The following is a 24147-nucleotide window of genomic DNA, read 5'->3' as shown; positions in this document are numbered from 1 at the left end:
AGACTCTAGTGGGGCTAGAGCGTACCTTCTGTTCGTCACATTCGTTGCAGATCGAGCAATTGAACGTTACGGACACCTCCCCAGTCACGAGGACAACCTGTGGAATCTGGTGTTCCGGCAGCTTAGCTTCAAGATCGTCGGAGACCGCCGCCCAGAACGCATAATCAGCCTTCTAAAGTATCGTCATGAGGTCGAGATGGATTTTTGCAACCATGACTTCGCGTAAGTTTGGAAGCTCCTTGCTGGGGAGACTTAGATTCCGTACAATAGCTTCATCTTCGATCCAAATTTGGACAACGCTGTGAGACAGTTTCCCAGGAAGAACCTCCCTGAGGCTTCTGAAGTCGAGGTCGTCGCAAAGGGTTAGACGCAGCATGGACTTAGTATCACAGCCTTGATAAAATCCTTGGTATTGCGCGTATAGCTCGACTGGTAGGTCTGGGAATGTGAAGGCGTTCGGGCTGACCGTGCCTTTCATTGTAGCATCGCCTGAGATAGAAGTCGATCCTCATCGTTCATGTGAGTCACCGGATGTCAACTGGTGATAGAGATTCGTTTGCCGCAGAGCCAAGATCATCAATGTGACTGCGTAGCTTGTAAGCGAAAGACTTCACTGCTTCTTTGCAAGTGAGAGGGATAGAGCAGAGGTTCTGCAGTTGATCAAAGCCTTTTTGGCATCCCCATCTCCTCAGGCTTCTGGCCCCATACCGTAAACCTGCATCATGTCAGCAGCCGACTACCGATTGCGCCGCGACAACGAGAACTCACAGATCAAACATGGGGTGAATACTCGGCGACTGCATATCTTTCCGTACTTCCATTAGCAGGATCTCAAGCTCTTCCCGTGTATAGCCAAGGACGTCAATGAAGAGCCGTAAACTGAGACCTGGCAGGCCTTCCCACAGTTGAGTCCAGTTGAGTAGACCTATCCTCTTCTGACGTTCGTCCTTCGGCCATGGTCCGAGCGGTATTGGAGTTCGAATGACTTGAACGTTCACAAAACCAGCTGCTTTCAACCACCCTTCCAGTTGCCTTCCAGGTCTGAGAGTCCGCCCAGTAATCTCTTCCGCGGCGTACGATGCCGTCAGCCACCTTTTCAGCGCATGATCCGGAGTTAGTGAACCATCCACAGAATAGTAGTCGAGGTCGAAGTCCTGAAGCTCGATGTATCCTCCTGGCGTGAGGTTGTCAAAGCACTGTCGCACCATGCCCGGCCAATTCCTGATAGCGCCCAACATGTACCGAGAGTGGATGAAGTCGAAGGGCTGATCATACGTCCAGGGGTCTTCCGCGTCGTCGATCTCGAATTGCACATTAGGCGGGACCAATTCAGGCATGCTGGCGCTGAGGTCAATGCCAGTGATATCGGCTGCTGGGTAAGCATCGCCCATCTCGATGCACCAGCTTCCTGTCCCTGTGCCTATGTCGAGTATTCTCAGGTTGGAAGAGGGATTTAGCGGTACGTGATGCATTTTGCCCTTGTTCACGAGGTTGAAGATTACTGTCACGAGATCGATTCGGGTGAGCTCCTCCTATGGTGTCATTAGCAGGAACAGGCTCGCATGCAAAAACATCTCACCTCATCATTCGGTCTGTGGTAGGAACCAGCTTTGTATGCGTGGTACTGCCGGCCATGCTCGATGGGGTAGTCGAAGATGCTCGACCGTATTGTCTCCGTCGTCTCTGTCTGCCAGCTGATGTTGTGAGCGGCGCTCAGTCGAGAAAACAGGTTCCGACTCACATCTCTGCAATCGCCTCGTTCGTATCTGGCGTCATTGAACGAGCGTTCCCGAATGACATCACAGACCAGTTCGAGCATTTATAGCCCGTATTATCCAGCGTCAGTCGGGAACTCGATCAACAGACTAGGAGGTAGTTGAAAGGCCGAGGTTACCTAGAGCTGAAAGTTGCGCTTGTACATCCATCACTTGAAACACATTCTGGGACCCACACTGCATTCTTCGTGGTCTTGGTAATACTGACATCAAATGCCCACTCATGTACGGCTGCAAGATTGCGGAACCGACGTTGCAGCAACACAGTTCGTAAGGGTCTATAGAGAGTTTGCGGGGTAGGATAAATGTCGAAGCTAGAAGGGACTTCGACGAAGGTAACGAACCGTTCATAAGGAACCTCTGCCGCCGATCTATACCGCGACGCGTGACAAAGGACCTGAACACAGCAGCGTACCCCTCGATCTGCTTTGGTGCGTGCCGCTTCTCCTTTTCCCACGGAGGACAGGCTCAACACACAGCACGTGGGAGCAACACACACGTTCTAGTCATCGGAGTGGGTGAGAGTTCGATGCATCCTCAGCTGAAAGCTTGCCCAGAGCCCATAAGCTCCACCGGCCTGCACTTGAAATGGGCACTCGGGCTGGTGCAGCGTCTCATAGTCAAATTGTACCCTCTGATTCTGATTGGTACTTCACTGGTATCACGTCGAAGCAACGCTGTACACGAGGGAGAGATTGACCTCGCGGTAGACCCGCCCTAGATAATGGGGTAATCAGACGCTCTTCAGACAACCCAAAAATACGCTTTATCCTGACTTCTTCAGGTCAGGAAGAGAATTGCACTGGTGGGTCGCCATCGCTAGAGGTCTTGTGAAACGAAAATCAACCATCGCATCTACGAGCCAGGCTTTGGAAAGTCTACAGATTACTGGACGTTGACAAGCAGAACGGCACTATTGCTCTCTGCCCTTCGCCGTAGCCCACTGCCTCGGTAACTCGCTCCACCCCCGAACGAGGCGTCCACGTTTAGTAATCTCGTCGCCTCGTCCAAACTCCAAGTCACTGCTGTTTGATCACCGACCTAGCGACCAGCGTAGCTCAGGCCTCGGCAAAGGAAGGCCAGCGTGCACAAGTGGTAGGAAGCCGATCGAGCAACTAGCCCGGTAGTTAGCCTCACGTCACACGAGGCATAGAGTCTGAGTGGTTTAGCTCAGCAGCGACCTCGGTCTTTTCGCTATCATCTCAACCAAAGTACAGATACTCGTACTTTGCTTGGAGTCGACCAGATACCACATCGGGACCCCGCTGCGTTGTGCAAGCGCTGTAGAGAGCCCACTATGGGTGGGAAGGTTGATGGATATCTTGACTGCAGTACGCACCCCAATTCAGTATCTGGACAAGAGCATGAGGACGACGACGAGGCCCCCCGTTATCCGGCCTCTCTGTTGACACATTTCAGCGTCACCCTATAGCTACTTTGCCATCACACACCTACGGAAGGTGCGACCGCTCTTGAAGCAATATGGCGTCGAGGTTGAGTACGTCTCAACCCTCTGGTTGCGATTCCAAATGTTGACATGTGCTCTTCACAGATTCCACCCGGTGTTCCTCGGCGGCATAAACGTCGGCTCCGGCAACAAGCCACCGTGGACCCTCCCCGCGAAAGCCAAATACGGGCCTTACGACCTCAAGCGCGCCATTGAGCAGTTCCAAACGCCCAAGATCTCCTCACCGCCGTTCTTCCCCATCCTGAGCGTCGTCCCCCAGCGCGCCATGCTCGTCGTCAAGGACCGCCACTCCAACGAAGCGTTCGAGAAATGCTTCGTCTCCACCTGGGAGTACAGCTTCATCAAGCACATCGACATCTCCAAGCCCGACGCCCTGGCGAAGATGCTCGGCGAGCATTTCGACGCAGCGGAAGTCAAGGAGATCATGCGTCTGATGGCTACGCCGCCGTACAAGGAGAAGCTGACGGCCAACACCAAGAAGGCGCTGGACCTTGGCGCGTTTGGAGCGCCGTGGTTCTGGTTACGGAACGAGAAGGGCGAGGAGGAACCGTTGTTCGGAAGTGATCGGTTTGCCTACATGTGGCGGTTTTTGGGTGTCGAGTTTGAGGATGTCAGGATAGTGGATAAGGAGAAGCAGGACGGGAAGGCGAAGCTGTAGCAGACCTTTGACGTGCTGCATGGACACGGTGCTCGTACTCACAAATGGTCAAGCTGTCGCAATCTGTTTCATGGTCACTTGAAAATTCGTGGGTATCATGAGCTATACAACTGTTTTGCTACTCGCGTGAGCCTGAGCACCTTGCCCTTCATCCCATTTCTCTTGCTCCTAGGTACGATGTCTCCAGCCTCTCTCAAAGCCGCAATCCGGAGTCCATCCCTGCTGCAGATCCATCTTCTTATTCAGCTTCTTCGCGCGCCAGACGATGCCCAGTGACACCGCCAAGGTCAAGAGACAGCCCACGAGAATCAGGCCGCCACCTAGCCGATAGAACGGCTCTTGGCTGGTGGGGAAGAAGTATGGGCTGAACCAGTGGCTCGTCTGGCTGATACAGTTAGCGATTGCAATGAGGGCTGCCTTCTTGGTGCGCGGTGCAGGCACTAGCGTCGTTTCCCAGCTCAGCTGCAGGTTCAAACCATTGTACGTGCCCGAGATCAAGAGAATGATGCCAAAGTACCGAGCGCCGACGTTGAGCGTCGAGATTAGGACCGAGCAGCCAATGGCGGCGAGCCCGATGGGGATTACGATGTGCCAGAAAGACTCCTGGAAGTGCCCGGACGACCAGGCGATGAGGCACGCCGAGATGTAAGCGATTGCGTAGGGTGGCGCTTGTACGAGGTAGGTCGTCATGGAGTCGAAGCCAAAAGTCTTGACGATCTGTTGTGTGGCCCCCAGGTCAGTAAGCCGGAAACATGGGGGTTCACAAGGGCTCAGGAGGGATAATACTCACCGATGGAAAGAAATCCTTGAAGCTCTGCGCGGTCACCAGAGCAAAATGCATGCCGCAGAACAGCCAGGTGAAGGGGTCCTTCACAGCGTCCTTGAGGCCGTCCCAAGTGCCGCCGACAGTCTCCTCACGACCTCCGTTGCTGACTAGGATGCGGTATTGAGCCATCTCCTTCTCCTGCTCGGAGAGAAACTTGGTGTTGTGTGGCCACGATGGGAGCACGAAGAAGGCGACCAGGGCAACAACGATGGAGGCAATACCTTCGATTAGGAAAAACCACTGCCAGGCATGAAGGCCGCTGACGCCATCCATGTGCTCGAGGATGCCGGCAGCGAGGAAGCCGGAGATGATGTTGGAGATTGTGTTGCCGGCGTGCCAGATGGCCATGCGGATTGGGTTCTCTTCCTTGTTGTACCAGGAGGACGTCACTGGGTTTGTTAGATAGTGCTTGAGGCCATCAGTGTCATGGTAGACCTACTGAGGGTAATGCCAGGGAAAAACGGCGCCTCGGTAAGGCCCACGAAAAACCTGGCAACGCAGAAGCCGACGCCGTTGGTCATGGCTGGCATACAGATCGTGCCTGCGCTCCAGCACAACATGATGCCAGGAAGGAAGTACTTGGGGTCTGTCTTCGCCAGGAGCAGGTTTCCAGGGAGCTGGCCGATCAAGTAGCCGACGTAGAAGGTCGATATACCTGCATTCCAGACCTACGATTGTCAGTTTCCGGGCCACGCTAGACTAGGTAGAGGGTGCTTACCGTGTCGGTCATGTGAAGATCCTCCTGGAGTCCGGCTAGACGAGCGTTGGAGACGTTAATGCGGTCGAGATAGCTGGCATCGTGTTAGAGAAGCGAAAGGAAACGTTAGGTCCTGGCACAGGGCATGTACCTCATCAGGAACATCATTGTGATACATGGCATGAGGCGCCAATCAATGGTTCGGCGAACTTTCTTGTTGAGCGCCTCCATCTCCCCCTGGCTCAAGCCGCGCAGGGTTTCGAACCGATGCTGGATCTGCTCGGGGGTGTAGTTAACGGTGACTTCGGCCTCCTCAATCTCCGTGCCGGTCACGGTAGGCTTGGCCTTCTCATCTATGGCTGCCATGGTGATGAGGGTCTCCGTTTGGAATACTAGAACCCCAAGAATTGGAGACAATGCGACAGGCTGCGCGTGACCCGAAGCGAAAGCGAGATGACCTCTGATCGGAAGGCGGGTGTGGGCGCGTGCTTTTTTATACATAGACGGTGGTGTGAACCAACACCTCCAACTTTCAGCACGGGTCCGAGACGGGTGATATGCGCTAAGATAGCGACCTAAGGGAGCGGAGCCTCGCGACTGGCACCCGCACATGGTTGAAATCTGGGGCCACTTGATCTGGGGAAGGGGGCGTAACGTCGCACGGGAGGTCTTGCCGCGACGGGTACAGGTGGAGGGTCTGTTGGTACCCGCCTCAAGCGGTCTTGGCCTCAGTGTGGCTTCGGTGTAGCCTCCGAGTTGTCTCCCGTTATCAAAAGTGTATAAGCGATAAGACTTGCCGTAGCGGCGGATTAAGACCCACGCCTTGCGCGTTTGGTAGCGTAGGTGTTGTGGTACAAGGTAAGGTAGATCAGTACCATGCCTAACGCAATGGCTCAGTCCTCCCACGCTTCTCATTACATGAAATGGATTCTATTGTGGCTTGAACACACCGACGACTGCTTCATAGACACTGAAGACTATGCCACCACTCAGGACTAAACGGCCAAGTCTCATCGTGCTACCACTCCAGAATCCTGTAACACCACGGTCTTTCATAATGCCGGTTACAGCCTCAGCAATGCTAGAACCACTTGCAGACTGTGCTCGAGTTTTGATCGTATCAAGTGGCTGGGAGGCGTACACAGAAACAATGCCAGCCACTGCGCCATTGGCGAATGTTGTGGCAGAGTTCTGCCGAAGATCGTAGCGCTTCCCAGTTTCTTTCAAGACGTTGTATGTCCCCATGCGGACTGCCGACGTCACAGATTGCTTTGCTGTGGTCGACAAAAGGCCTCGGTACAAAGCACTGAAGCCTCGCTCTTGAACCAGGGTTCGTGCGGCGTGTAGTCCGCCGCGGAAACGTCGCTGACCCCTCGCATCATCAATCAGTATTGTTTTGATGCGCTCAGTCGGCGTCACTGCTACTATGCTTTCCACACAACCTGCCGCCATACCCGCAGCGACACCTCTCATGGGTGACAGCTGACCTTGGTCATTGGCTAGGAGATTCTTGATAGAATCAAATGTGAGGAATCGCACCGAGGCCTTGAATGCAGTCCCAATGATCAGGGTCGAGCAGCCAGTGTAGATAGCTCGAGGGCCATCTTCTCGAACGACCTTTGCCAAGATAGAAACAATGTTTGGTTTTCGACCTCCAGCCACATCTGGTAGCTGCGCGCGCGTCTTGGAGAATTCGAATGGGTATGTTATGGCTGCTTCAGTTCCACCAGCGACGGCACCAGCAAAAAGTGATAGACCTGGCGATACCAGTTGCTTTTTTCGACTCTGTTGCGAGGTAATTGGTACTGGTGATGCTGGAAGAGCAATTTCGGCCTTTGATATTGCTACTGTGGCCATTTTGCGTGTGCTAGCAGCGATGTGGACTATGGTGTGGTACTAGGAAATGCTGCTGTAGGGAACGCAAACCTAGCTGGTGGTGAGAATGACATGGTAGTTTGTATGATTCCCATTAAGACGCCAGAGATCCACACGCGACGCGCCGTGTACTGCCATCTTTCGTACCCGCTGGAGCTGCAAGGTACGCGCCAAGAACAAGAGCGCGGACGACCTAGTGCCATCAGTAGCCTCAGGGGAAAAGGTGCTGCGACTTAGCCAGCGAGTACTGTACCCGCGGATCACCAGCGGTCAAAATATTGCTTACAAGACTTGATTCCGCAGAGACCCAAATCCCGAGTTGAGCTCAATTAGGTAGCCGTCCGAACAACGCCCGCTCACCCGTGGCCGGCAACATAGTACGCAACAGCGCGAGACTCATGCGTACCAGAACTAGACAACTTCTACTTAGGATGATGCTCAGGTCCATGATTGAGATCGTGACCGTAGAGACCGAGTATTCCGCTTCAACGAACGTTGAGACACTTCGAAGTTGAGTCAATATCTTGCTTGGCGCCAAGACAAGCAGCGAACACGCGTGGTTTGATGCAAATTGTACACCTACCTACCGGGTATCTATCTTCACACGCCATCTATAGGTTGATCAATACTTGGCCATCGAAGATCTTGCGTGCGGTCCGTGAGACACTACAACTCTCTACCATCATCTCACCCTCCGAGCCCATGCGTAGCTTGACTTCGACCTCAATCTGGCCGCTTGCATGCGCAAGCCGTATCTTCCGCTTATTCGGCCCAAATAACCCAGATTCGTTGCGTTCAGTGATCAAGTCGCTTTTCCCAGAGTCATCACTCTCGGCGCCCGAACCCTCAGACCCATCTGGTGTTAGCAGACCGCTCAGTCGCTGACTGCCTTCAGCCGCCTTGGAAACTACCGTGCCTGGCATACAGGCCGCCGCGCCAATGCACACAGCTCCAGTCAGCTGTAGACTAGGGTGAGGCTTCTGCATGCTCATCGCTGCAACAAATACGTCGGTTGGGCGATGTCCATCCGTAGAAGGTTGAGCAGCGGATATAAAAGCAAGCTTCGGTGTGCCCTTCACCTGTGCCGCTGAACCTATGTCCGTTGCCAGACCCATCTGGACTGCGCCTGCTCTCCGAATATCTTCGACAAGGTCTAGGTAAGTATCGGAGCCAACAGTGAGTCCGCCAGGCATCGAGAGTGAATCAACCAGCACGAAAGGGTTGGCCGCATCCACTAGGCTGACCGACACCTGGAAAGGAAGCACTCCGTTTCGGGGACTGGCAACCACCAATTGCTCCTCTCGAAGACCAGTTGGAAACAATGCTCCGCTCATGCTTCCTGCAGGGTCCACGAAAGCGACCTTGACTTCGCTCCCCGGTGTCTTGACTCCTGGCATTGTGTATTGACCCTCGTCGAAATAGTGGCCCTCTTCATCGATCTCCACGGTCTCAATCAGCCGTTTCCCAGTATTGGTGTTGTATATCGAAATGTCGAGCTGCGGATTTCCAGGCTGCGCCTTGACAAGCCCTTCTTCGACTGCGAAAGGACCAATACCGCTAGCCATGTTTCCACAATTTCCGCTAAAATCTAGGCTTTCCTTTCCAACGGCGACTTGTATAAAGGTATAGTCGACGTCGATACCCGGCCTCGTGGAAGGAGAAACAACGCATACCTTCGACGTCGTGGAAGTGGCACCACCCACACCGTCAATCTGCCTTGCATCGTTGTTCTTAGACCCCATGGCGGCTAGAATCCACGGCTTCCAATCGTCTTGAGAGGCAGGCAGATATTTCCGGTGAATGAAGAGGCCTCTGGATGTGCCCGCACGCATGAGCGACGCTGGCAGTTTGTGTCTCCGACATATTCGTTGGCTCGGTGCCGGTTCTGGAATTGCCATAGTGGCTATGATTGAAGAAGGCCAACTATGAGTCGCAACAGGCTGGTCGAAGCTGCTACTTGCTGCTGTTGCGAGACTTGCACGCTGGCGGGCAGAATTGGCTTTGAACAGTGCTTTACTGAGTGGTCTTGCCATGAACACAACGCATCTTTCCCTGAAGACGATCAAAATATCTTTGCCACGGCGTATTGGCAGTCAGACCTCTCTAACCCCGGTCTTTGTAGTTACCCCGGGTACAGTACAGGCTCATCCCGCCCCCGTTGTGGAGCGATATTGGGGTGGCTTCGGCAGGCATGCTCGGGCATTCGCCGCCATCAGGAGCTTGTAGTAAGTTCCTCATGTCAAGATACCGCGACTCGCTTGTCACGTACCCGTGAAGCATTCCGCCAGACTGCGACCGGGGATATCATCTCGCCAAGGCGGATGGGGGTTGCCGCTGGGTCTTCAATGCTCCGGCAGCACCGCACGCCAAGATAGTACCCGTCGGGTACGCGGTCGACCCCTGCCGTTTCTCCAACAGACCATGACACCCGGTCGTCCCGCGGATAATCCAGCTTCGTTTTCTTTCTCATCACACCCGTTGGGTCTTCTCAATGCGTTCCCAAGCTTGCTTGTGCCCGTAGATATTGCCGCGGGCGCAGCCACTGTTGGCTACAACAAGGTCCAGGTGCTTCAGCCACGGGTACCTTGATGAGAACCAACTTGCCACACGCGACCACAGCATCTGGTGCCCCACGGAGACGGGTGTCAGAGGCATGTGCGTTCTGTCGAAGGCGAAAGATCCGGTGCAACAATGAACGACCGGTATGTTCCAACTGCCGACAGTACGGTAAGACATGTGTCTTCGAGCCTGTTGATGAGGTTGAGAGGCTGAAAAGCCGGCCAAGACCTTCACGGGTTCAGGCCAAGCAGCGGAAGAGCGCAAGGTCAGACGACAGTCAGTCTGGACTAGGTCCTGCTGGAATTGATGGCAATATTGTGGCATTAGGACCTGGACTGCCGCCACCTGAGTCACCTGTCGAGCAGCAGCGATCTATATCGAGAATCGTATTCTCTCCCAATGGCATTTCTAGCTACCACGGCCGCACCAGCGCCTTGTTTGAGGACAATGTTCAAGAGCCTCGTGTGCCGGCCAATCAAGGTCCGCGCATGCCATTGGACTGGGTGCAAAAGGCTCTCGTTGCGGAGGCTGCTCAGCAACGGCAGCTCGAGACAATGAAGTTTCAGCAAGGAGCTCTCGACTTCGATGGCGTGGAACCAGAGCTGGGTATGCACCTGCTGAACCTCCATTGGAACAGACAGCACCATTCATTCTGCATCACTTATCGGCCAGCCTTCATGCGGGATATGGCATGTAATGGTCCTTACTTCTCTAAGATCCTGCTGAACGCGATCTATTTTGGCGCGTCGAAATTCAGTCCCCGGCTTGAGGTACGGAAGGATCCTGAACAAGTGCGAACAGCCGGCTGGAAATACAGACAGCGGGTGAAAGAGCTCCTGGGAAGCGCGCTCGACTCGAGTGAGATTACCACTATACAGGCGCTGTTGGTCATGGCACAATCGTTATTCGCGCTTGGTGATGAAAGAAGCGCCGCCTGGCTGTATGCTGGGATTGCATTTAGGATGTTGATTGATTTGGGGATTCATGCTGATACCTCAGCTCTGCAAGGCACCATCCGGCTCTCTGACGAGGACTTGGAGATTAGGAGGCGGGTGTTCTGGGGAGCATTTGGTGAGCTCGGTGAGCAGACATTTAGACGCACGACCTTACTGACAGTACATAGTGGTCGACAAAATGCAGAGCTTGTATCAAGGGCGTCCTGTTTCACTCCAGGAAAGTGACACTCGGGTCCCGATATCCTTTCTCGATACCTACGAAGAGTACGAACATTGGATGCCATTTGCATACGATCGGACCGCCCAAGAATTCTATCCTGGGAGCCCGGCCTACAGTGTTAGCACCTTCACCGGCCTATGCCAGTTGTCCGTCATCATGAACGGCATTCTTAACAACATCTACGCCGAAGCCACCTTCGATAAGTCACCAGACGAACTGTCCGAGCTTCAGAAGAAACTCGACTCTCGGCTACGAGACTGGTATGGTCAGCTGCCCCAACACCTGAAGCTCGAACCCTCGAAGCCACCGCCTGTTATACCACCGCCACACGTGCTGTCCCTCATGTCAGTGGTTGTTGCTTGTTACTATCTTCTGTGTCTGACTTTATTGCAGGGCGATGTACAACGTTCTGCTCATCCTGCTTCATCGACCATTTGTTTCCGACGGACACCTCCACAGCAACGCGCGCTCAATCACCGTCAACTCTCTCCTTGTGTGTGCCAATGCAGCCACAGCCATCGTACAAATCCTGCGACTATACCACGAGGCCTTCTCAATCCGACGCGCACCTTACCTCATCGCTTATGCAACCTATGTGTCCTCCACCATCCACATTCGCATAGCTGCCAAGCGGTCACTTGGCTCCGACGCACACAAATCGCTCGCTACATGCCTGGAGGTCTTCCGCATCAATCAAGAGACGAATTGGGCCGCCAGGCGCGCCAAGACGATCGTGGAGAGTCTGGCACGGAAGCTCAACGTGGAGCTGCCGGAAACCACTGGTGCTTTAGAAATTACCAACGCTGAAGCACAGCAAAGTCGCACGCCGGCAGCACTCCCAGCAAATGCAGAGCAGCAGTATTATGGCCACAATGATCCGAGCTGGCAACAAGGCTTCTCGCCAACCATGGATGTGGACGCTATCATTCAGAGCTTTGCACGAGAGCAAGATCAGCCGCAAGGCGCAAGTGCTGGCTTGGCGCAGGCAGATGCCACAGAAAGTGCCCAATATCAGGCCGGCTTTACTGGTCCCCCTCCGACTGTCTTCGCAGGAGATACAGCTGGACAGGGCTGGATGGGGAACGTGGACTTCACGTTCGATGACCTTCTCTTTGGTTTCAACAACTCTACCCTGGACAACTTCCAAACGGGATATCCTTGAGCGGAATCTGAAGCAGTCCACAATCCCCTACAGGCAGTAAAAGTCTTGGCAGGCTCTTGCTATAACTTCCGCGAGAGGCGGGGAGAGGTGTATGCAGGGGACGCTGCTGCGGCAACATCGTGGAACATCGTGGAACATCATCGTCATAATCATCGGATTGAGCTACAGTGTTGGCTGTTCTAACGAGACAGGCATTTGCTCTTATGTTGTCGCTTGGGAAGATCAGGATCTGCGCCCAAGCCCGACAAGCCATGAGTCGCATTCAAGCTGCCTTGCTGCTCTTGCCGCCAGCCACGCGACTCACGGCAGGCATCTTTTGCGACCACTGTCCATTCTTATCCAAGGCAGCGTCCACGAGCCAACGCGCCAGCTGTCCTCTTCTTGAAAGCAGACTGAAACCTTTGGCCCCAACTGGGCCAGCATACATCTCGCCGGCAGCCCTATCCTTCTGCCAACTCTGCTCATCACAGCCGCCCAGGACTATGACCATTCTATATACAGTCCAGTCCAACTCATGAGCCTGCTTGTCATTGTCGAACGCAGCTTCGACGGCAAACATGTTTTTCTGAGCCGTGCTAAACAATAGGCGGATCACGAGTGAATTCAGCCATCGCAGGAACGAAAATGAGTCCTCTTGTCTGTAGACGGAGACTGTGCTCATGGCCAGGATCCTAGGAACCGAGTGTTGTATCATCAATGGAAGCACTTGTTGAGTGTAGATATCGGCGAAAAAGGTTGGGGTGTAGCTTCTTACTTCCCCTAATACAGGGCCGATGAGCGAAATCACGGCATAGCACTGAGCTATCGCGCGAGAAAGAGCCGGCTCATCTGAGGCTCTGAATTCCCCTTGAATAATCTGTTTCACAAGGTTATTCGTTGCATTTCCAGCCTTCGGGAGACGGATTATAATGATACCTCAATGTAGGGACTCGATTGTAGTTCTGGAGGGATTTTCGATGGAGTTCGAGCGTAGACCACTGCCGACAACTTTCGATGAATGAGCTCGCGGAGGACGTTGATGCCGGTTGGCCCTGTTGCTCCAAGAACAAGAATCTTAGAGCCGGCCATGTTCGACAAAACAATTTGATGGTGGGAAGTCTTGATACAAAGGGAAGTCCAAGCTAAGTGATGTGATCGAAGAAGAAACATCCATCCTGAGTCCTCCATATACGAGAAATTCAGCGGCCTTCGTAGTCTAGTGCCCTGTTTGAGAATGCCTGCAGATACTCGTCTGCATTCGTTTCGCTTCTCACATGCAAGCCAATCACGATCTTCGCGCCCTATCGAAGCCAAGACAAAGTTGCGCGCGCAAAACTGTCCGCGCGCAACTCACTCTTGTCTTATTCACACTCCACCGATCATCCGATCGAACACTGAGAACTACCCGGAATTGCTCTCACCAGAATTGCTCGATGCCAAATTTGGGCCGGTCGAACGGCTGTTGGACCTGCCGCCTACGCCGCAAGAAGTGCGATGGCGCGGCCCCCGAATGCCAGTGCTGCCGTGCTCTGGGCATCGAATGCTACTTTGAGCCGACCAAGCCGGACTGGATGGACAATGGCAGCAGGCAGAAGCGCAAAGCTGCCGATGTTAAGGCGAAAATCAAGTTGATTGCTAATCGCCGTCGGACAGGAGCCAAGCTCCAAGGCTTTATTCACGAACTTGGTGGCGACGGCCAGAGTGACGAGTCTGTCGCGCTGTCCATCCGGCCTGCCTCGCCATCATCGACCACACCAGAGTTGATTGCAGATGTCGGCTCCGATCGTGGTCGACGGCAGGCGTGGACTGAGTCACAGCCTTCCAGCAGCAGCACAGTTTCAGGTGCTGGCTTCTCGACCCAGCTATCGCCTGATTCAAGGGCTCGCTCACACAATCTTTCGGATCCACACTTTATCCTGGAGCATGTCATGCTCATGAGTTATATAGACCATATCCATCCCATTCTTTACCCTTTTCACCGCCCAAGTGTGCTGGAAGGGGGTCGTTGCTGGATACTGCCCATCGCCTTAAGTCACGACTGCCTTCGTCACGTCATTGTGGCACTGGCCACCTACTGTTTCGGTACCATGCAGGTCATTCCAGGGTCCACTGAATCTGTATGCGGTGCCTTAGATGGCAATTTACTACAGCGTCAGACTGAGATCGCGCTACAGAGTGCACAACGTGACCTGCAGGCCGTTAGAATCAGTGCCCTGGGCCAGGACGCCCTGGAGAAATCACGGGTTCTGGCGAACACTGTTCAACTGCTTACAGTCGAGACTTATGTTGGCACGAACAACTGGAAACCCCACCTGGATGCGGCTGTCTCGCTGTCCAGCCAGATAATCGAGGATCACTCTTTCGGCGAGGGCCCGGATACCGGCTTGAGCAAGGTGGTGGAACAGCTGAGCGTAACAGTCAGCTATGAGAATCCTCACCCACCTTTATGGACTCCTCCTCAGGCCTCGTATCGCTTCTACACCGCAGTGCTCGTCTTTTCTGACGTCGTCGCGTCTACTGCACTAGAGCGAGCCCCGATACTTCGACCGCACTTTGCCCACATTCTGTGCAGCCCTGCCGAACTTACACGTGTTGAATCGCCGAAGCTGAATCTTCTCCTGTTTTTCGGGGTGGAGAACTTGATACTTGTGATGATAGCCGATATTGCTGCCCTTGCCGAATGGAAGCGGATGCAGACCGCTCGCCAATGGCTTTCGATGCCAGAGCTTGTTAGACGAGGAGCAGATCTAGAAGTGCGTCTGCAGCATATCATCGACCGGCTGGACACAGCCCGCACCGAGACAACATCGGAACCAGCAACTATTATTGACGGACTGGCTGGTGTACTTCCGACTCCACCCAGCATCATCAACGCCGTCAATCGCATTTGGGCGCGGGCCGCTAAAGCCTACCTGTACACCACGGTTTCGGGCTGGCAGCTTGGCCATCCTGAACTGCGTGCCAATATTTCCGAGACGATCAGCTTGCTTATCGATCTCTGCGATCAAGATACTTCCACGGTCCCGGCATGGCTCAGAGCACTGGCATGGCCCATTTGCGTCACGGGTTGCGCAACGTACACGCAAGAGGAGGTCGATTCGATCAGGCGTATCTTTCGAGCCATGGACGGCCTCAAAGCTGTAGCAACAGTTAGCCATCTGATCGAGGTCGTTGAAAAAGTCTGGTCGAATCGAAGCAAAACATCTGACTCTGGCACATCGTGGCAGAACTTGACCCTAGCATCGATGCTCGACGGTGTGCTGCTGATATAATATTGGAGGGAGGCAGTAGTACAGTAGCGCACAGAGCCCAATGGTGCAACCCCGCCTGGCTTCACCACAAAGTAGAGTGACGTGTTCTGCGAGTCCTGGGTCCTCGCATCTTCCTGCTTCTAGCATTCATTCAGCACGACCTTCAACATCATGTCTGCCCAGTCGCGTACAGAGTTGCTCGCTCAACTTCGGAACCAGGTCAAGGATGGCAAGCCCATCATCGGAGCTGGGGCGGGTACCGGGCTATCGGCCAAGTTCATCGAAGCCGGCGGTGCGGATCTAATCATCATCTATAACTCTGGACGCTTCCGAATGGCAGGTCGAGGCAGTCTTGCAGGTCTCATGCCCTACGGCGATGCCAATGCTGTGGTCGTCGATATGGCGTCAGAAGTTCTGCCCGTGGTGCAGAAGACACCGGTTCTAGCGGGCGTTTGCGGCACGGACCCGTTCCGACTCATGCCGAAATTCCTCAAGCAGCTCAAGGAGATGGGCTTTTCTGGCGTGCAGAACTTCCCTACGGTCGGTCTCATCGATGGGACGTTCCGGGCTAATCTTGAAGAAACTGGCATGGGCTACGACAAAGAGGTCGAGATGATTGCCGAGGCCCACAAATTGGACATACTCACCACACCTTACGTTTTCAACGTTGACGAGGCTGAGCGAATGACCAAGGCCGGTGCGGACTTCCTTGTGTGCCACATGGGCCTGACTACATCGGGTAGCATTGGTGCGAAGACGGGCAAGACGCTCGACGAATGCGTCGACCTGATTCAAGAGATGACGGACGCCGCACTGAAGATCAATTCCGAGGTCCTCATCCTCTGCCACGGCGGGCCAATAGCAGAGCCAAAAGATGCCGAGTACGTAGTGAGCCACACCAACGGTGTCCACGGCTTCTTTGGGGCGAGCAGCATGGAGCGTCTGCCGGTCGAACTCGCGATCACAAACATCACCAAAGACTTCAAGGGGATCAAGTTCAACGCCTGAGGCAGCCTTGGTTCTACGAGAAGCAATATCTTCTTTCTCCCACCTACATCTTGCAGAGTCCGACGGGTGCACTCAAACCGGACTTGTCCGGCGGGAAAGGCCCCATCATGCAGCTGGCCGGCGCGCAAAATCTGCCTTGGGACTTTGGGATGTCAATATGTTTCGAATTGTCGACCGGTGACTAAGCTAGCCCTGCGAGAGGGGGTGGGCCCCTAAGGTCCTGGACCCCAAAATAAATTGAAACTGGGATGACAGCACAAAAGAGCCGAACACGTCGTAAAATCTCAGCCCTGCGATTGGCGATGCTGCAGGGCTTCAGGTACCGGCAAACCTAGACAAGCTCCCTAAATCTTGGCTGCTAGGTGATGGGTGCCCGGCCTCGCTGCAATCTCCCCTGTCAGCGTCCTCTTGCCTGCGTTGTGGGCAGTCTGAATCTCAATTATTGTCTGCGTGTCGTGAACTGAGAGACCAACGACACACCTGTCATTCCGGCGCAATCGAAAGTCTTCCAAGGGCAACGAGAGATTTCCGCTCCGTTGGTCAAACGGCCCCCAAGTTCACCAAGCAATCAGCCTGAGAAGCTTGTGGCACGCCAAAGCCTCTGCTTAGCGAGGATCGCCCGCTATGAGATTGCTTTCATGCACGCGACGAGGCTTGCCAGTTGGCACCATGGCCTCTCCCTCCCACGCTACTGGTGGAAATGGTCCCAGGCCCTTTCACCTCGTTGCCGGTCTGTTGGTCTGAAAGCAGATCCAAGGGACCGCCTTCTTGGCAAGGATGCCGCTAATACTTTGAACACTCTGCAAGCCAAAGTGGTGGCTGTCTCTCCGATCGCGGATTGGCAGTTCACGGCCATTTTACAACACCACACACCACACCGGTTCCCGCACAGCTGCACAGCAGCCCGCGGCGCGGCGCGCATGGCGCATTCGCACCCTTTTGCCAGGAACCGACGCCAGGCACCCTTCAAGGTTGACCCCGTCGAGTTTCTGTCCATGTTGCCCTGCCCTTTACGATCTAGTTCCCCTGGATGGTGACCGGAAGAGTGATATAGAAAAGGGAACCCCCTTGACGAGCGGGAAAATGTTTCCTGCACATCACTTCTCCCGCTGAACAGTCACTCGTTTCGCCCTTCGACTCTCCAGACCCTCATTGACTTCCGCCATCATGGTTCACTTCAACACCGTCCTCGCCGTCTCCTCACTGCTCGCTCTCTCCTCCGCACTCAGCCGAGTACCCACCGGCAATAGTCCCCCACAGTTGGTGGCACGCAGCCTCGAGGAGCGCGACACATGCTCTGGGACATGCGCCCAGTGTTTCGGTTCCGGCTACACGCTCTGCCCGTCGTCTTCCATCTTCTGCTACAAGCCTGGTGATGCCGACTATGGCCTCGACTCGTGCCCCTACTCGAGCTCCAGTGGAAGCGACAGCGCTAGCGCCTCCACCGACACCTACACTTCCTCATACCCGACCTCCACCGGCTCGGCAGGCGACTCGGATTTCTGCAGCGAGAAGGGCGCCACGTGCGTGGGCTGCTTCGGCGCTGGATACCTGGACTGCGGTGACGATGTGCACTGCTACAATCCCAATGGTGAGTCCCTTGCATGGTCCCCCCTGGGCCTTTTTCACACATTTGCAAGATTCGCACCAATGCTAACACACACCGCAGACCCACAGTACGACACCTGCCCAGACGGCTCCACGCCCACTGGAGGAAGCTCCTCCTCTGGCAGCAGCGGCAGCTCTGGATCCGGCCTGTCGTCGAGCGCCTTGACATCCGGGTTCTTCAGTTCGACGACATCAACCGGCAGCCTTACCTCCAGCACGTCGAACAACTTTTCGGGCTCGAGCTCGTCTGGTAGCAGCAGCAGCGACAGCGACAGCGGAAGCAGCAGCAACGTCAGCAGCGATTCGTCCAGCGGTGCGGGCAGCTTGGACGTCGCTGTTGCAAAGGTTGGCGCCGCGGTGGTGGGCGCCTTCGGTGTGCTCGTTTTGGCGTTGTGAGCTTGACAAAGCTCGTTCATAATCGTGGTCTTGGGACTAGGGTTAATGTGCAGGTATTTCCGAGTGGATGTGGGAAGCTGTGCATTGCAGTCGGCGTCTGATATGGCTTCACACACAGACCATGTACAGCATAATATAAGTATACCCACCTGCAGCATGATAGTCTGTCGTGATGCAGAGCGACAAGGCTCCTACCCGACCAATAGTTCTTGCCGTCGCGCCTATTGTGCCTCAACTTTGAGATCAATCATCTTCTCGTATCCGGATCCCTGTCGAGCCTGGCGCTATGGAGGTGGCTGGAGTCAAGGACCGTCCTTGGCGACAGCCGAGAACGAGACCGCGCCTGGTTCGCAGACGCGTTTTCAAACATGGAGTGTAGAGTATGGCACACTTCGAGCTCGTTATTGCCAAGAGCTTTGCGCCGGAATTTAGGGGCACGAGATCATTGATAATAGCCCCATGGATCGGCATAAGGTGGACGTCAAGTCTAGTATTCGCCAAGCTGTACTCTAGCCCAGCATCACAAACGAAATACGCGCCCTGGAGCTTGCTGATACCCCGTCAAGATTCGTAATTCATGACTCATTATCGTACCCTATTAGCTAGCTACTCCTGTTGTCTAAGTCGTGCCCTTCGTCATCGCCGACAGCACCTCGACGTCTGGGACTGGTCGACGTAGCTCGGGAAACGAGGCGAAGAGGAATTCCAATGCTTGTCCGATCTCCAGTAGACGATGGTCCGCGAAGCGAGGCCCGACGACTTGTAGACCGAATGGTGTTCCTTGTGGGTCCAGACCGGCTGGGATCGAGAGCGCCGGATGGCCGACGAGTGATATACCATAACATAAGCTGAACCACTCGGCATAGTGGCGAGCCGGCCTCCCTTCGAGCTGTTCTGGGTACAGCTGCTGATGAGGGAACGGCAGAACGTTGGCGACCGGCGTGATAAGCACATCGTACTGGTCGAACAGGGCTTGGAACTTCTGATACGTCTGAGTCTGCTGGACTAGTGCATTGGCCATGTCCTGCGCGGTGAGATCTTTGACGCTCTCAATGTTCTCGCGAAGATTCGAGCTGATCTCTTGCGGGTGCTGATCATACAGCTTTCTCGAGCCTGCAAGAAGGTGTAGCCCACGGACTCCCCAATACGCAGACTCAGCGTCCTTCATCTCCGGATTCACGGCATCACACGCTGCGAAGCTCGAAGAGATGACCTGCAGCTTCTTTTTGAATGTGTCTCGTACAACGGCGTCAACAGGGGCAAAATCGAGATCCTCGCTGTAGGCCACCCGCAAGCTGGAGACATCGACATGCTTCAGGGAGCGGAAGATCGACGGGTCAACCGGACGAGAGAGCATGTCCATGCTGTCGTACTCCGCGAGAGCCGAGAGCAGCAGCGCGACATCTGCCACGGAACGGCCTAATGGACCTTCCACGCCGTTGAGAGATAGGCCGACGGGACGCTGCTTCGACGCCACAAGTCCCGGTGTAGGCCGTATGCCCACAACGCCACAGAACGCTGCAGGGTTTCTGATACTGGCACCCGAGTCCGAGCCATTGGCAAGAGGCGCCATGCAAGTAGCCAAGGCTGCGCCAGCGCCTCCTGACGAGCCGCCGCTGGTGCGTGTCAGGTCGAAAGGATTCGACGTGGCGCCGAAGAGCGGATTCTTGGTGTTCGACCCGCATCCAAAGTCGGGCGTGTTGGTCTTACCGAGAATAATGGCGCCGTGAGAGCGCAGACGCGAGACGACGCTGTCGTCGTGTTCAGGCACGTTATCTTTAAACAACGGAGAGCCTAAGGTGGTGCGGATCCCCTTGGTTGCATTCAGGTCTTTGATGACCACGGGTAGTCCATGAAGCAGGCCGAGTGGTTGTCCGGCCTGCACAGCATCGTGGGCTGCTTTTGCGTCAGTGCGCGCGCTATCGTATACTGTCGTCACGATCGCGTTGACAGCTGGATTAGTTGCCTCGATACGTTCGATGCAGGACTCTAGAAGGTCTGTGGGCGAGAGTTTCTTCAGGCCGATCAGCCTCCGTGCTTCAGTAGCGCTTAGGTCGCATGGCTTCGTCATGATGGTCAATCTGGCTTACTTAGACAGTAAAGGATACGAAGCTGATATGAACCGCCACGGAGAGATGCTGCTTCTGTTGCGTGCCATGAGTCGGAGAAGTGCATGACCCACGCCCGATATCGGTATGGTGCTAGGTGGTATTCTCCGAGGGCAACCAGGTGTTTATGAGGACTACTCTAAAGGGAGACGGTTCTCTTCACTCGACGTAAATTGGTCGCAACCGGAGTTGTCCATTTTAGTCCAGAGTTCTACCTCGGATCTTACGTTTGAGTTTGAGCTCGTTCACTACAATGCGATGTTTAGATGCCAGCATCCATGGCACTATATCGACAGTAAGTCTGTAATCCATGGCTTTCAAAATGTCTTCAGATGTCCGAACCGTTGCTGTTGTTGGCTGTGGAGTCATTGGAGCGAGCTGGGCATCTCTCTTGCTCTCAAGGGGCTTGAAAGTCATCATTTCGGATCCCGCGCCAGGAGCCAAGGAGGGTTTCGAGCGCTATCTGCAAGATGCATGGCCTGCCCTGGAGGCAAACACAGCCACCGAGAGTACACTTGCGAAGAATTTTGAGTTCATTGATGACTTGGCGCAGGCGTTGCCTTACGCAGACTTCGTCCAGGAGGTACGGCGAGCACTCCCCAATCTGATCCCGATGCTGCGAAAGTGTCACTAATCAAAGTTCTTCTCACCAGAACGGACCAGAAAATGCAGACTTCAAGAAACAGCTCATGGAGACGCTCGATCAGTATGCGAGACCTGGCGTCGTGATCGCCTCATCATCCTCCGGCCTTCCCTCATCTGGATTCATCCAGCAGTGCCGACGAGATCCAGGTCGCATACTTGTTGGTCATCCATTTAACCCACCGCATCTGGTTCCTCTGGTTGAAGTCGTCCCTCATGCGGGCACCAGCACTACCTCCGTCTCCACTGCCTTGGACTTCTACAAATCTCTCGAGAAGAAGCCTATCTTGCTTCGTCATGAAGTCCCAGGCTTTGTCGCTAATCGCCTCCAAGCCGCGATCAACAATGAGGCATACAGCCTCATTAGTCGGGGGATCGTCTCAGCCGAAGATCTTGATACTGCCGTGACTTCAGGTCCCGGGCTTCGGTGGGCTCTAGCAGGGCCGATTGTCACGAATGCGCTTGGTGGGGGAGGAGGACCTGATGGGTTCATGCAACGGATTGAACGTCTTGGGCCGTCCATTCGGTCCTGGGAGCAGGATATGATGAAGCATCGATTTGATTGGAGCGATGAGAGTCTGGCCGTGTTGAAAAAAGAATCTTCGAAATGGCTCGACGCCGCGGATTGGGTCGGACTGAAAGAGAAAAGAGATCAGGTGTTGTTGCAATTGCTGAAAGCCAAGGCGGAAACCTCGTCGATCAGATAGAAGCTGTACCAACCCTCGGACCGTAGAGGTTACATGCTATCGTTCCTCGCCACGACATGATTTGGTCAGTCGAGGTCAACTTCGAGAACTGTTTGTTCCGAACACTTACTGGACGACCTTCTCTATCGTGATGTAGTGTCTATACGGGTTTGCCCATCTTCGAGAGGCCAATAAGTCATATGAGCAGTTTCACGGATCTACTACATGAACCGTTGCCTCAAGACGGTTCCAGGGAGACATGGCAACAACAACCTGTCAAAACCATTTGGAGGCTGCTTTCCACATCGTGCACACCACCTTCAGGCAGTAAACGACCCTCACACAACATGGCAGGGCGTTATGAGGACAATCGCACGTATGAGCCAGGCTGGAAGCAATCACAAGTGACATCCAGATTGAACTCGGAACTGGACTACGGAAGCAGTGGCAGTCGAGGCAGCTGCCTAGCGCGCCACGCTGGCCACCGTAGCAAATTGCTACTAGAACATTCATGGTTAGAAAACCAGAAGCGGGGCAGACGGGAGGGAGCCAATCACCGATCACGACAGTGGTGATCCTGAAAGCATTCCTGCCTGGACCACCAAGCTTACCGTCATGGCAATGTTGCCAGTCAACGTCAACCTCAACCTCAACGTCGAGCTCCACGACCAGGACATAAGCACTTAATCTCTTGGATTGACCTTCAATTGATCTTCATGTGATCTGGATGACGGTGACCCTGCAACCAAGGCAGCCATGTCTCAGCCAGTAGTTTTGATCATTGGGACCTGTGACACCAAGCTCGACGAGATCCTCTACCTCCGCGAGCAGATACAGCGGTCCGGCAGTTGCGGGACTCTTATTTTCGACGTCTCACACACAAGCCAAAACACTCAACGATATGCAGAATGGACTGAGGAGGTCGTCGCGCCATGTCTTGACCACTCGAAAGACCTCGCCGACCTACCTCGTGGCGATTATGTCGACAGAGCCATTGAAATATGTCTTGAACCGGTCAAGGAGATGGTCACTAAGGGCCAGATTCACGGTATAGTCTCAGCAGGCGGTAGCACCGGTTCCTCGCTGGCCTGTGCTCTCATGCGGAAAGCATGCCCCGTGGGGTTCCCAAAGCTCATGGTCTCCACAATGGCCTCGGGAGACATCAAGCCATACGTTGAGGAGACTGACATCACCATGATGTACAGTGTGGTTGATATCGCCGGACTTAATTCGATCCTCAAACGAATCTTGCAGAATGCTGCTTCTGCTATCTCCGCCATGGCTGCCGCATATGCCAAGTCTCTGACAGCCACTTCGCCATCTACTACAGCTGGAGGACGTCGCATTGGAGTCAGTATGTTCGGTGTCACTACTCCGGCTGTCGACCACATCCGACGAATCCTCTCATCGCCACCATATCAGGACGACGGCTTCGAAATTTACGTGTTTCACGCAACGGGTGCTGGCGGCCGGGCGATGGAGCGCTTGATCGATGAAGGGCAACTTGATGCCGTCATTGATTTGACCACCACCGAGATCGCAGATGAGCTGTTCGGTGGCGTTCTGACTGCTGGGCCAGACCGACTCGAGGCAGGAGCGCGCAAGGGTATTCCCCAGGTTGTCTCCGTCGGAGGTGAGTGCGTTGAATTTGACTGATGGCTAGCCTGACAAGATCTAGCATGTGATATGATCAACTTCGGTCCCCGAGAGTCAGTCCCCGAGCAGTACAACGACCGCAACTTATACCAGCACAACCCAACTGTCACTCTTATGCGGACTACCAAGGAGAACAATCTCCAAATCGGCAAGTTCATCGCTTCGCAGCTCAAAACACATGCATCAGATCCAGACAAGATCAAGGTGCTGTTACCGGTTGGTGGCGTGAGCATGATCGATGCACCCGGTCAATCTTTCCACGATACAGAGGCTGATTCCGAGTTGTTCAAAGCTATTGACGAAGACCTGAAGGGTAGTGGCATCGAGGTAGAAAAATTCCCAGATCATATCAACGACGAGAAGTTCGCCGCCCAGGTCTGTCGTGCTCTACTCGAGGCCCTCGACGTGGATCCGAGAGCCTACCGACTAGCAAACGCAAGGAGGCGGAAGTGGAGTTTCGACCATGGGGCTTCGGTGAACATGGTCCGCCGGACGAGTGAGATCAAGATTCCAGATGTCAGCGAGGCCTGATGCAGGACGCTGAGCTCTGCTCAGACAGTCTCAGGCAGGTAGTGAAATCTTGGCACAAGCTGACGTTCTAGTGACTCCAGGACAGT

The 24147-nt window shown here is 54.4% G+C and overlaps 13 protein-coding genes across 13 annotated transcripts; 7 read left to right on the top strand and 6 right to left on the bottom strand.

Moving 5' to 3' along the window:
• Nucleotides 1-764: 764 nt before the first annotated feature.
• HMPREF1541_07850 (uncharacterized protein) lies at nucleotides 765-1776 on the bottom strand (the record flags this gene model as incomplete). The annotated part of the gene is made up of 3 exons (XM_008722173.1): nucleotides 765-1532; nucleotides 1580-1694; nucleotides 1742-1776. The coding sequence occupies 3 exons, from the start codon at nucleotides 1774-1776 to the stop codon at nucleotides 765-767; spliced, it is 918 nt and encodes a 305-aa protein (XP_008720395.1).
• A 1296-nt stretch (nucleotides 1777-3072) lies between these two features.
• Nucleotides 3073-3901, top strand: HMPREF1541_07849 (uncharacterized protein; the record flags this gene model as incomplete). Its single annotated transcript, XM_008722172.1, has 3 exons — nucleotides 3073-3106; nucleotides 3195-3273; nucleotides 3328-3901. 3 exons carry the CDS (start codon nucleotides 3073-3075, stop codon nucleotides 3899-3901), a joined length of 687 nt encoding a protein of 228 aa, XP_008720394.1.
• Nucleotides 3902-4069: 168 nt separating this feature from the next.
• Nucleotides 4070-5790, bottom strand: HMPREF1541_07848 (uncharacterized protein; the record flags this gene model as incomplete). The annotated part of the gene is made up of 5 exons (XM_008722171.1): nucleotides 4070-4618; nucleotides 4692-5116; nucleotides 5167-5395; nucleotides 5446-5518; nucleotides 5576-5790. 5 exons carry the CDS (start codon nucleotides 5788-5790, stop codon nucleotides 4070-4072), a joined length of 1491 nt encoding a protein of 496 aa, XP_008720393.1.
• Nucleotides 5791-6354: 564 nt separating this feature from the next.
• On the bottom strand, nucleotides 6355-7281 carry HMPREF1541_07847 (uncharacterized protein; the record flags this gene model as incomplete). The annotated part of the gene is made up of 1 exon (XM_008722170.1): nucleotides 6355-7281. The coding sequence occupies one exon, from the start codon at nucleotides 7279-7281 to the stop codon at nucleotides 6355-6357; it is 927 nt and encodes a 308-aa protein (XP_008720392.1).
• A 629-nt stretch (nucleotides 7282-7910) lies between these two features.
• HMPREF1541_07846 (uncharacterized protein) lies at nucleotides 7911-9197 on the bottom strand (the record flags this gene model as incomplete). The annotated part of the gene is made up of 1 exon (XM_008722169.1): nucleotides 7911-9197. The coding sequence occupies one exon, from the start codon at nucleotides 9195-9197 to the stop codon at nucleotides 7911-7913; it is 1287 nt and encodes a 428-aa protein (XP_008720391.1).
• A 793-nt stretch (nucleotides 9198-9990) lies between these two features.
• HMPREF1541_07845 (uncharacterized protein) lies at nucleotides 9991-12196 on the top strand (the record flags this gene model as incomplete). The annotated part of the gene is made up of 4 exons (XM_008722168.1): nucleotides 9991-10026; nucleotides 10101-10929; nucleotides 10982-11378; nucleotides 11428-12196. 4 exons carry the CDS (start codon nucleotides 9991-9993, stop codon nucleotides 12194-12196), a joined length of 2031 nt encoding a protein of 676 aa, XP_008720390.1.
• Nucleotides 12197-12458: 262 nt separating this feature from the next.
• Nucleotides 12459-13264, bottom strand: HMPREF1541_07844 (uncharacterized protein; the record flags this gene model as incomplete). The annotated part of the gene is made up of 2 exons (XM_008722167.1): nucleotides 12459-13052; nucleotides 13112-13264. The coding sequence occupies 2 exons, from the start codon at nucleotides 13262-13264 to the stop codon at nucleotides 12459-12461; spliced, it is 747 nt and encodes a 248-aa protein (XP_008720389.1).
• Nucleotides 13265-13608: 344 nt separating this feature from the next.
• On the top strand, nucleotides 13609-15447 carry HMPREF1541_07843 (uncharacterized protein; the record flags this gene model as incomplete). The annotated part of the gene is made up of 1 exon (XM_008722166.1): nucleotides 13609-15447. The coding sequence occupies one exon, from the start codon at nucleotides 13609-13611 to the stop codon at nucleotides 15445-15447; it is 1839 nt and encodes a 612-aa protein (XP_008720388.1).
• Nucleotides 15448-15597: 150 nt separating this feature from the next.
• On the top strand, nucleotides 15598-16434 carry HMPREF1541_07842 (uncharacterized protein; the record flags this gene model as incomplete). The annotated part of the gene is made up of 1 exon (XM_008722165.1): nucleotides 15598-16434. One exon carries the CDS (start codon nucleotides 15598-15600, stop codon nucleotides 16432-16434), a length of 837 nt encoding a protein of 278 aa, XP_008720387.1.
• A 1167-nt stretch (nucleotides 16435-17601) lies between these two features.
• Nucleotides 17602-18438, top strand: HMPREF1541_07841 (uncharacterized protein; the record flags this gene model as incomplete). Its single annotated transcript, XM_008722164.1, has 2 exons — nucleotides 17602-18025; nucleotides 18104-18438. 2 exons carry the CDS (start codon nucleotides 17602-17604, stop codon nucleotides 18436-18438), a joined length of 759 nt encoding a protein of 252 aa, XP_008720386.1.
• Nucleotides 18439-19057: 619 nt separating this feature from the next.
• Nucleotides 19058-20509, bottom strand: HMPREF1541_07840 (uncharacterized protein; the record flags this gene model as incomplete). Its single annotated transcript, XM_008722163.1, has 1 exon — nucleotides 19058-20509. The coding sequence occupies one exon, from the start codon at nucleotides 20507-20509 to the stop codon at nucleotides 19058-19060; it is 1452 nt and encodes a 483-aa protein (XP_008720385.1).
• A 359-nt stretch (nucleotides 20510-20868) lies between these two features.
• Nucleotides 20869-21895, top strand: HMPREF1541_07839 (uncharacterized protein; the record flags this gene model as incomplete). Its single annotated transcript, XM_008722162.1, has 2 exons — nucleotides 20869-21129; nucleotides 21200-21895. The coding sequence occupies 2 exons, from the start codon at nucleotides 20869-20871 to the stop codon at nucleotides 21893-21895; spliced, it is 957 nt and encodes a 318-aa protein (XP_008720384.1).
• A 735-nt stretch (nucleotides 21896-22630) lies between these two features.
• HMPREF1541_07838 (uncharacterized protein) lies at nucleotides 22631-24061 on the top strand (the record flags this gene model as incomplete). The annotated part of the gene is made up of 2 exons (XM_008722161.1): nucleotides 22631-23507; nucleotides 23553-24061. The coding sequence occupies 2 exons, from the start codon at nucleotides 22631-22633 to the stop codon at nucleotides 24059-24061; spliced, it is 1386 nt and encodes a 461-aa protein (XP_008720383.1).
• Nucleotides 24062-24147: the final 86 nt, after the last annotated feature.

Source organism: Cyphellophora europaea, assembly GCF_000365145.1.
Source record: "Cyphellophora europaea CBS 101466 unplaced genomic scaffold supercont1.8, whole genome shotgun sequence".
NCBI classification, from domain to species: domain Eukaryota; kingdom Fungi; phylum Ascomycota; class Eurotiomycetes; order Chaetothyriales; family Cyphellophoraceae; genus Cyphellophora; species Cyphellophora europaea.
Note: the sequence above shows the minus strand (reverse complement) of the source record. Positions and strands in the feature narration are given on the sequence as shown.